The sequence below is a fragment of the Bison bison genome, unplaced genomic scaffold (assembly GCF_000754665.1).
Source record: "Bison bison bison isolate TAMUID 2011002044 unplaced genomic scaffold, Bison_UMD1.0 scf7180017864476, whole genome shotgun sequence".
Classification (NCBI taxonomy): domain Eukaryota; kingdom Metazoa; phylum Chordata; class Mammalia; order Artiodactyla; family Bovidae; genus Bison; species Bison bison.
The window spans coordinates 1737154-1748626 of NW_011495037.1; the positions used below are offsets into that span (position 1 = coordinate 1737154).

Sequence of the window (11473 nt, forward strand, 5' to 3'; positions counted from 1 at the left end):
AAGGAAATGGCAACCCACTCCAGTGTTCTTGCCTGGAGAATCCTAGGGACGGCAGAGCCTGGTGGGCTGCCGTCTGGGGGTCGCACGGAGTTGGACACAACTGAAGCGACTTAGCAGCAGCAGCAGGGATCTTTGTGGTGATGGAACAGTTCTGCATATGTTGATTGCCTTGGTGATTATATGAAGCTACACATGTGATAAAACTGCTTAGAACTACATATGATGAGTGCAATCTGGGTGAAATTTGAATATGTTCTGTAGATTATACCAATGTCAATTTTTTGTGTGTGATATTGTTACAGTTATGCAAGATGTAACCACTAGGGGATAGTAAGTGAAGGGTATAGAGGACCGCTCTTACTAGTTTTTGCAACTTCCTGTGAATCTTTATTTAAAAATATAAAGTAAAGAAAAAAAAGTTGCTTGGGCTTGTCCTCCCCCCAACCCTCACCCCTCAGCCCCATTTAAATGAATAATAATTCATTTACAACACAGGTTAATTTCTGTTTGTATTGTTTGTTAGGCTCTCCTCCAACTTCCTTACTGATTTATTTTTCTTTTTTGAGTATATAAAACAATAACATGGTTCTAAAAGTCTAAAAGTTATAACTATACAAAGAAGTATATTCAGGAAGTACTACACTATCAATACCACTATTAAGGTCATTATCACTCCAGCCCAGCACCCCAGCTCCTTTCCAGCCCATCTACCCTGTATGTAAACAATTCGATTGGTCTGCATTTATCTTAACTTTGCTTCTTCTTCTTTTTTTTTTTTACAATTATAATCATGTATATTAAAAATGTTCTCCTTCTTATATGTGTATTTATTATGCATACTCTATGTATTTTGCTTTGGTTTACTTAACAATATATTTTGGAAAACAGTTCATAAAAATTATGCTCCTATTTTTAATATTTACTTTTTTATAGCTACATCTTCATTGTGTAGATGTACCACAGACATTCAACCACTGTCGTATGTATGGGAATTTGGGTTGTTTTTAGTATTTTGCAATTACAAACATGCTGTTGTGAATATCCTTTTGCATATGTATTTTCATACTGTTAAACATGTATCTTTAGGATAAATTCCTACACATGATTTTTCTGGGTCAAGAGGTAATGTACATTTAGTTTTGTTAGATACTGTAAAATTCCACCACACACACCCCCGCCCCCCACCAGCCGTAATGCTTGTACCACTTTTCATTACCACCAGCAATGTATGGGCACCTACCTGCTTTCTCAAACCTTCACTAACAGAGTGTTTTATAGTACTTTAAAATTTTTACTATTTGTATAGGTTAGAAATAGTATCTCAGTGTAGTTTTAATTTACATTTATTTTTTATATGCATTTCTTTAAATATAAGTGAAGTTGGACATTATACAAAAATAAAATTACCATCTCTAGTAAACACAGATGAAAAAGCCCATAACAAAATATTAGCAAATTGAATCTGTCAATAGAAAAGAATATTATATCACAATCAAGTAGGGTTTTTTATTCCAGGAATGCAAGGTTGGTTATAATACGAAGAAATCAATCAATGTAATTCATCATATCAATGGAATGAGGGAGGAAAAACTATGATTATTTCAAAAGGTGAACAAAATACATTTTATAAATTCAAATACCTATTCTTCACAAAACACTGAATATCTTAGACAAAGAAGGAGGCCTCCTCAATCTGACAATGGCTACCTATGAAACATCCACAGCTAATATTATACTTAATGGTCAAAGACTGAATATTTTTCCTCTAAGATCAGGAATAAGGCAAGGATGTCTGTTCTTATCACTTCTCCAACATTCTATTAGAGGTATCAGCCCTTGCAATAGGGTAAGACAAAGAAGGAAAAGGCATACAGACTGGAAAGGAAGAGATTAAACTTTTTATTTGCAGACAATATATATTGTGTATATAGAAAATTCTAAGGAAATCACAGAAAATTCCTACTAGAATAACTGAATTCAGCAAGGCTGCACGATTTCTACCACTATCAATGAGCCACTGGAAAATAATAGGTCATATAAGTTATACTTTTGTCAGAACTTTGGAATGATACCTATGTAAATTAGTTTATATCATTTAACTGCATGTAAACTATACATAAACTTTAAAAGATTAAAAGGTAAGGCCATATAAAGTATCTTCCAGTATAATCTGGGGTGGTTGCAAATTTTCCCTTCCTGAAAAGTTTTAAATTAGGACCAGGTTTCATTTAAACTATTTTTGTCTATGTTTAGTTTAAATTTGTTTACAGTTACCCACTCCTTAGATTTCCCATCTCTCACTAGAATCTGGGCATAAATAAATAAACAGTATGGGCGCTGGATCCAAATGAAATACTAACGAAGCGATACAGCAAGTGTGATTTTATGAATGCTTCCTTCTGGCTGACCATTGTAACGTACTGCCTTCTTTGAACTGACCTTGCAATTAGGAAGTCCTAGGTTTAAATCTGGATTCTAAATCTGATTAGCAATGTAAACTTTGGCTAGTTATTTAACTATTTAGAGTATTTTTTTTCATTTGTTAAATGGGAACAACATTATAAAGCTTTATACAAACATGAGATAATTAATGTAACGATGACTGGCACATTGTACAGATCCAATAAATGTTTGTCTTAATCTTCGCAGGATAGTTTAACTAAATCTTTATTACAATTCTATTTGGAATGACATTTTCTTCTAACAGAGGAACCAGAAATGTACAAGAGTAGTCTTGGTTACCAACTGGGAGCTTAGGGGATGGGGTGGGAAGCAGACAAGGAGCTGACAGAGATTCCCTCAAGGGTCACCACCCTACAGAGGCTCTCCCATAGTTATTTCCTGTCCCAGCAACTGTTCATGAAATTACAGTCATGGTAGCTTATTTTCCTTCCTTTGGATTCTAAAATTACTGGTTCAAAGGAGGAATCATTGGTCCTAGCCAAGAACTCTTATTTCTTTGTCTCTTCCTAATGGAATGCTTCACTAATTAATGTTTAGAGAAAGTGAATTCCTTACTCTTGATATCTGGGCTCATTCTACAGGTACAACTGTAGTCACTCTTGGATCACCTCTTCTTCCCCTCATATGAACAGGCCTATCTCACCCAACAAGACTTTAGTAAACATTTATACCAGGCTCTCTGGCTGAGGGTCAGAGAAGATGGTAGTGCTTAACAGCTGAAAACTTGAGGGATGAGTAAAGTTATTAGACAAATGGATAAAGTAGGAAATTTGGGCTGCATTTAAGGTAACCTGCCTCTTCCTAAGAAATTATGCCTTAGTTGCAAATAATAACAGTTGGTTGAGAAACTATTTCTTTCAAAGGTTAAAGAGACAAGAACTATTTCTCTACCTTTTTTCCTCCTAATTTAACTACTGTTTGGAATTTTCTTTTGAAATTATGTTCCCAGATCAAAAAATAAAACAAAGCTAAGACTCACCTCTGACTCCTCTCAGGAATGTCCAGCACAAACCCAAACATCATTTCAGCAATTTTATTGGAGCTGCACGTGGGGGTCCTGTCCACCTCTACAGCGATAGACAGCATCCTCTGGAGCTGGCATATAATCCTGAGTCCAGAACACAGAACATAAATGAGCAGGAGGGTCCCTGCTGGCTGGGATGAGGTGCCCACCAGTGTACTAAAGGCTCTTGTAAAGCACACACTAGGTCAGGGAGAACTACTCAAGCATCAGCATGCTTTTATTAGCAATTTCACCTACCTGAATCCCTTTTGCCAGATCATACTATCAACCTCTCAGAACCTGGGGTTGTGCTGCAAAAGCAAGCTGCTTTTAAATTTGAAAATAGAAACATACAATCTTTTTAAAAGTAGAGTTCTTGTTGCTTATCTAATTATTAAAAAAAAAAATTTGGCCATGCCACAAGGCAAGTGGGATCTTAGTTTCCTAACCAGGGATCAAACCTCTAGAACCTTCCTCAATCTGCCCCTGCAATGGAAGCATGGTGTCCCAACCACTAGACTGCCAAGGAAGTCCCTAGGAACATATAATCTTAAGGATCTAGAGAACTTTAAGGATATCTAACCTAAAAATTCTATATTCTACAGATGAAGAAACAGCTCCAGAATGACTAACAATTATCTGAATTTCTTTGATAGGAGAAAATACAAATTTACTACGTAGTTTTCTCCTGTTACTGGTTCCTTTACAACAATCTTTACCTAAGTTCAGTGTCAGAATTTCAACTGGTGAAATGTGACCCGCTCTCCCATCAGACCTAACTGTGGGAGAGACCCAGGCTGAAGGAAGGGATCTGAGCAGCCCCTCAGAAGGTGAGCCTCACCTGAAGCTGGCCTTTTCTAATGTGCGCCGTTATTTGTGAGGCAAAGAGGGGCTCTGTTTGCAGAAAATCTGCAGCCAGGGACACAATAGGTAGACCAGAGTCAGATGAGATTCTGGCTCTGCAATGACAAGCTATTCAATTTTTGACAAATTACTAAACTGCTCTGAGTCAAAACTCTCTCATCTCAAAAAAGGGGACATAACACCACCTATTTCATAAAGTTGTGCTGAGTAACAGATCTGGCATATAGGCACTAGTTAATGGTAAACAGCAGTGCCTATTGTTGTTAAGATCATGATAGATTGATTTTCAAGGACTCTAATTTTATTCTTCTAATATCTACTTATAATTACTATTATTATATTAGCTTTCTCTTAAGAAACAGTGTCTGCCTCTCTCTTGGTCTATATCCTGGGGTTCTTACATAATCTTATTTTCCTACTTTAGGACCTTCCCCACTCTGCCCAAGCAAACGCTTCATGGTTCCAAAACATACTCCCTTTAGATACACGATTGTCTCCTAGATTAGTTAAAATCCATAGTACTTATTTAAGAATCCGATCAGTGCAACTAAATTATAGCACTGTGAATTTAGGCACAAATGCTGTATTTGAAATATCAAGTTTAACTGGCTTTTTAAACATAACTGACATAGAATAGCAGGTTACTTGTACAAGGGCAGCTCCAGCCCATGAAATCCTGGCATTTCCCCAAAAATGCCATGACCACTTTTAATTCCATAGAAGAAATGCCAGAATTTCTTTCCAGTGCAGGCTGAGGGAATGGGACCTGATCTGGTCTGAGCCACTGCTTTTACAACCTGTTGGAGCCTGCAGGTTGAACTGCTGTTCTTCTTCCAGGACTGGAGGAGAGAGACCCAGGCCCTTGAGGATTAGAGACTGCTAGAATGCCCACTGCCCATGATCCTGTATTGTCTCTGGGAATCTAGGAAGGGGAGGGCACGGTTGTTCAGCTTTTGCTCCACTTCAGCTGGTGAATTCATTTAATGAAGTCCTGTTCATCTAGGGGGAAAGTATCTGCTTTTGTTTTACCTCTGGAATTAGGAACTTAGCCTTTAGTCAAAATAAGGTAGTTTTTAGTAAGAATCAGCCTATGTTATAAGAGCTGTTAATTTTGGGGAAACTGCTTGTAGAGAGTAGTGCTAGTCTCCAACACAGTAAACCCCAGAGCTCTAGGAAAGATAACTTCTGTCCGCTCCTTACAGCTGATTGGCGTTCTTTGTCAGGTTAGGTTGGGAAGAAGGGTGGCTACTGCTGGTCTTCAAGATTCCTTTTCCTGGAGAGGTTTGATTCTCATTTGGGGGCTGGATTAATCTGTCTTCAGTTACTGCTCTGATCAACCACTTGATGACATCCCTGCAATGGAGAAAAAGATAAGGAAGAAAAAGTTTAAATTTCTGTCTTACTGTTAGGGTGCTCAGAACTGCAACTTTAACATGGTCTCCTAGACACCTAGATTTCCCTAAAGGCAACAGAGAGGAGCCCTTAGGCTATTTTCAATACTTTACAAGTCTAATGGAAACCCTGCATTTAATTGCAGGAAGGTTACAAAAGATAAGTAAAATGTCAACATTTTTCTTTAAGTTAGAATTATTGAAAGATATCTCCAAGGTTAAAGAGTACTATCTGTGGCTTCCTGACCAGGAACATGCCTTGACAAAGCAGAAAGTTGGATTAGACAATCTTGTTGGCTTTCTATTATTAGGCTAATAAACAAAGTGTCAGACTTTATTTTTTGGGGCTCCAAAATCACTGCAGATGGTGACTGCAGCCATGAAATTAAAAAATGCTTACTCCTTGGAAGGCAAGTTATGACCAACCTAGATACCATATTCAAAAGCAGAGACATTACTTTGCCAACAAAGGTCTGCTAGTCAAGGCTATGGTTTTTCCAGTGGTCATGTATGGATGTGAGAGTTGGACTGTGAAGAAAGCTGAGTGCCAAAGAATTGATGCTTTTGAACTGTGGTGTTGGAGAAGACACTCTGATGCTGGGAGGGATTGGAGGCAGGAGGAAAAGGGGATGACAGAGGATGAGATGGCTGGATGGCATCACCGACTCAATGGACATGAGTTTGAGTGAACTCCGGGAGTTGGTGATGGACATGGAGGCCTGGCGTGCTGTGATTCAAGGGGTCGCAAAGAGTCAGACACGACTGAGGGACTGAACTGAACTGAACCAAAGTTTAGAGTATGTTCAATGCAGTCATACTTTATACAGGGTGTAGGCGCTCAGCATTTGTGAGATAAAAGCTTCTCATATAGGCCACATCTAATTTTGTTGCCTTCTAAAATCTCACTAATAGTAAATAATGTTTTAAAAATCCACAAAGAAGGGAAAAAAAGGAAGGCAGATAATAATGGTAAAAATCTGGAAGCTGGAAGGAAAATGAGTATTTCACAAAACAGAATATTATATAGTAGTGGAAATGAATAAGCTACAGTGGATAGGTAACAATATGGACAAATTTTAGTATACTATAATATTAAGTGAAATAAAAGTACCAATTGATTACATACAGCATGATACTCATAAACAGCTAAAAGGAACTAGAATAAAAATATATACTTCATAGGAACACATATAGATGCAATAAACTACATTAAAAAAAATAATGAACAGTTGGGATGCCAATTACTTTGGATGCAAAAAGGTGTAAAAGTGAGTGATAGAGGATGGATGTGTGGTTAGCTGTAGGTAACTGTCAAGGTCCTAGCCTTTGATTGAAGGGGTGAGGTAAGAGATGCTAATTACAAAATTCAGAGTAACCAATTAGCTAAGTAAATCAGGCAAGTGTCATATTTAGATGATGTTTAATCTAACTCTATGCCTTTGGCAAAGGGATACATTTGAACTGACTTGGCAGAATTGAGGAAGCTGAGTCCTAAGCCACCAGCAGAGAAGAGTAATCCTATTTAATCCTATTTAAAAGGCAGTACAAGGTTTCCATGAAGTTAGGATAAAAGAGGGTAAATTTAAAAATAAATGGTTTATAATCTGTTTAAGAAACTTTTAGAGCCCTAGATCTTCTTTTCCAACCCTGAAGACTACAGGTTAATTCTGTGGAGAGATAAACAGGGTCTCTGGACTAGGATATCAGGCACAGCTGGGAAACAAAGGAATCAAAGCAGAAACAGGGGCGGTAAGTGGACCTGCGCATGCTCAGTGCAGAGATCCTCGCCATCTTCCCACACCTGTCTTTCAGAAGTGACAAGTCCTTACCTGTATTCAGAGCTTCCATCAGCTGTGAACACATCAGCTTTTTGCCCTTAAACAAGAATAGAGCACCAGATTTTTCCAAACATCTATGGACATATTCTAACAGAAGAGATTAAGGCAAAAAAACCCAAACCAACCCGTCTCTCTCCTCAAAAGAGCAACTTGGAGAAAACAGACATTATACAGAAAAGTAACAAAAACAAAAGCTATCATTAGTAACATCAAAGATATGAAAAGACACAGATCCATGAAAGAAAAAGACAAGAACAGATTCCTATTTACTAAGTTTAAAAAGGAACATTTAAAGAAAAAGTAAAAGAGCTCTTGGAAATTAAAAATATGGTAACAGCAATGAAAACTCTATTTTCCAGAAATGAAGGATATGAAATGGCCCACTGAATGTCCAGCATAACAGATGAATATAGACCTAAAACAAGTATATTGGGAAAAAAGAAGATTCTGCAAACATCCAGAGAAAAAAATCAAAGCACATACAAAGAATTAGTAATCAGAGTAGCCTATGGCTTCTTCACAGCAAGAAGCTAGAAGACAGTGGGAAATTTGGAAAATTTCCTTTAATACTCTGTAGAAAAGTTATTTGTAACCTAAATATCTATACTCACATGAATCAATGTGTGGAAGATAAAGATATTTTCAGACATACAAAAACTCAAATTTTACTTCCACATACCTTTCTAAGAAGCTACTGGAGACTGATCCATCAAAACAAGGGAGTAAACCAAGAAAGAAAAGATATGAAACACATCCAACACTGGAAACAGGTGAAGGGAATTTCACATTTATGATAGAGACTTGGCAAAGAGGACAGCCAATCCAGGTTAAAGGAGGTCAAAGTACTCTACCACAGACCTTAAAGAAGAACCTCATAAGTGTGAACAAACATCTTGACAGGATATTTAAATCAAACGGCAGAGAATCTGTGGTTGACTTCTGATATACAAAAGAATAGGAGGAAACTAAAAATGAGGCAATTATTAACTCTGAGGAAAACAAAAAGTTATGAGTGGAAGGAAAAGTAATCAAGTTTAGTACTGGGCTCAACTCTGACTAGCACACAGTTATAGTGATCAGAACATCAAATACTGATCTAAACAAAATTCTGATTCAGCTATATTATGGTGTGGGGGCTGGGAAGTGTGTGTGTGTGTGTCTGTGTGTGTGAAGAGGGAGAGAGTAAAAAGAGCTAACTCCTCATTTTCAGGTGAGGAGTCAATAGTCAATAATAGTCAATTACAGCTAACAGTAGACAAGCAAGGAGATTCAACCAGTCCATCCTAAAGGAGATCAGTCCTGAGGGTTCATTGGAAGGACTGATGCTGAAGCTGAAACTCCAATACTTTGGCCACCTGATGTGAAGAGCTGACTCATTTGAAAAGACTCTGATGCTGGGAGGGATTGGAGCAAGAGGAGAAGGGGACAACAGAGGATGAGATGGTTGGATGGCATCACCAACTCAATGGACACGAGTTTGAGTAAAGTCCGGGAGTTGGTGATGGACAGGGAGGCCTGGTGTGCTGCAGTCCATGGTGTTGCAAAGAGTTGGACACGACTGAGCGACTGTAGTGAACTGAACAATAAAACATCAGCAACACAGGCAAGTTACTCAGCCATGAAGAAGTTAAATCCAAGGAATCTCTTAAATGAAAGAGTTGAAAGCAGTTACCCCTGTGGGAAAAGAAAATGTGGGTGAGGTCATCTGGCGACAACTATATTTCCTAAATTGTGTAGAACTAGATTACTCTTTGTATGCACAGTTAAAAAGAAAAGAAAATCCCTTAAGGGGCCACATGGAGACTGACTTAACCACCACTCTCTTTTAAAAGTTTTTCAATTTTACACCCAGTTACACTATCCTGTGCTCTTGTAGTTTCTCTACTTACTGATTTTCTACCCCTATAATTTAACATTTAAACTTTACATAAAATGCTACATCCACGGAAATGGATGGAAGCAGGCAAACCTAGGGAGAAAAAGCTGTTGTCATTGTTATTGCTCAGTCGCCCAGTTGTGTGACTCTTTGAGACCCCATGGACTGCAGCACGCCAGGCCTCCCTAGCCCTCATCATCTTCCAAAGTTTGCTGAAGTTCATGTCCACTGAATTGGTGATGCCATCCAGCCATCTCATCCTTTGACGCCCTCTTTTCCTTCTGCCCTCAATTTTCCCAGCTGGCTGATACTCAAAAACATAATAAAATGTCCTTCTTTTTTAATTAAAGGAATTATAAGTCAATATCCCATATTGGCCTGTGAAAACTATTCTTAACAAATATGCAAGAACATATGAGAATGTATATGACTGACAAAAATCTCAGTGATGAAGAGAACGGTTTCCAAAAGAAGCAAAAGAAGGGGGTAGTTCCAGGATGAAAATTCTAGTCTGAGATCCCTACCCTAGAAACCACATTTCCCCCTACTTTTATAAGGATATGGTAGTTTCCCACTCTGAAGCTTCCAGAAGCTTTAGCGCTGATTTTACAGAAAAAACATGTGTTGCTACCTTATTGTATCTTGTTCCATGTAACCTATTATCATAAAAGATTTCTCAAAACAGTTCAGTTCAGTTGCTCAGTCGTGTCCGACCCTTTGCAACTCCATGAATCGCAGCACACCAGGCCTCCCTGTCCATCACCAACTCCAGGAGTTCACTCAAACTCATGTCCATTGAGTCAGTGATGCCATCCAGCCATCTCATCCTTGGTCGTCCCCTTCTCCTCCTACCCCCAATCTCTCCCAGCATCAGGTTCTTTTCCAATGAGTCAACTCTTCGCATGAGGTGGCCAAAGTATTGGAGTTTCAGCTTTAGCATCAGTCCTTCCAAAGAACACCCAGGACTGATCTCCTTTAGAATGGACTGGTTGGATCTCCTTGCAGTCCAAGGGACTCTCAAGAGTATTCTCCAACACCACAGTTTAACAGCATCAATTCTTCAGCACTCAGCTTTCTTCACAGTCCAACTCTCACATCCATACATGACCACTGGAAACCTAAAAAAGATGTCCTTTTCATTATAGGGGACTGGGATGCAAAAGTAGAAAGTCAAGAAACACCTGGGGTAACAGGCAAATTTGGCCTTGGAATACAGAATGAAGCAGGGCAAAGGCTAATAGAGTTTTGCCAAGAGAACGCACTGGTCATGGCAAACACCCTCTTCCAATAACACAAGAAAAGACTCTACACATGGACATCACCAGATGGTCAACACCGAAATCAGACTGATTATATTCTTTGCACCCAAAGGTGGAGAAACTCTATACAGTCAGCAAAAACAAGACTGGGAGCTGACTGTGGCTCAGATCATGAACTCCTTATTGTCATATTCAGACTTAAATTGAAGAAACAGGGATAACCACTAGACCATTCAGCTATGACCAAAATAAAATTCCTTATGATTACACAGTGGAAGTGTGAAATAGATTTAAGGGACTAGATCTGATAGATACAGTACCTGATGAACTATGGATGGAGGTTCGTGACATTGTACAAGAGATAGGGATCAAGACCATCCCCATGGAAAAGAAATGCAAAAAAGCAAAATGGCTGTCTGAGGAGGCCTTACAAGTAGTTGTGAAAAGAAAAGAAGTGAGAAGCAAAGGAGAAAAGGAAAGATGTAAGCATCTGAATGCAGAGTTCCAAAGAATAGCAAGGAAAGATACGAAAGCCTTCCTCAATGATCAATGCAAAGAAATAGAGGAAAACAACAGAATGGGAAAGACTAGAGATCTCTTCAAGAAAATCAGAGATACCAAAGGAACATTTCATGCAAAGATGGGCTCAATAAAGGACAGAAATGGTATAGACCTAACAGAAGCAGAAGGTATTAAGAAGAGGTGGCAAGAATACACAGAAGAATTGTACAAAAAAGATCTTCAAAACAGATAATCATGATGGTGTGATCACTCACCTA

At 38.5% G+C, this 11473-nt stretch overlaps 1 protein-coding gene across 1 annotated transcript in view; it reads right to left on the reverse strand.

The window, feature by feature from the left end:
* SIMC1 (SUMO-interacting motifs containing 1) overlaps positions 1–11473 on the reverse strand; it is a 49318-nt gene that overhangs the window by 22712 nt on the left and 15133 nt on the right. Inside the window, exons 6-7 of the mRNA XM_010862105.1 lie at positions 5531–5683; positions 3443–3571 (exon numbers count right to left, since the gene is read on the reverse strand). Coding sequence (XP_010860407.1) covers positions 3443–3571; positions 5531–5683 — 282 coding nt within the window. The remainder of the gene's footprint in view (positions 1–3442; positions 3572–5530; positions 5684–11473) is intronic.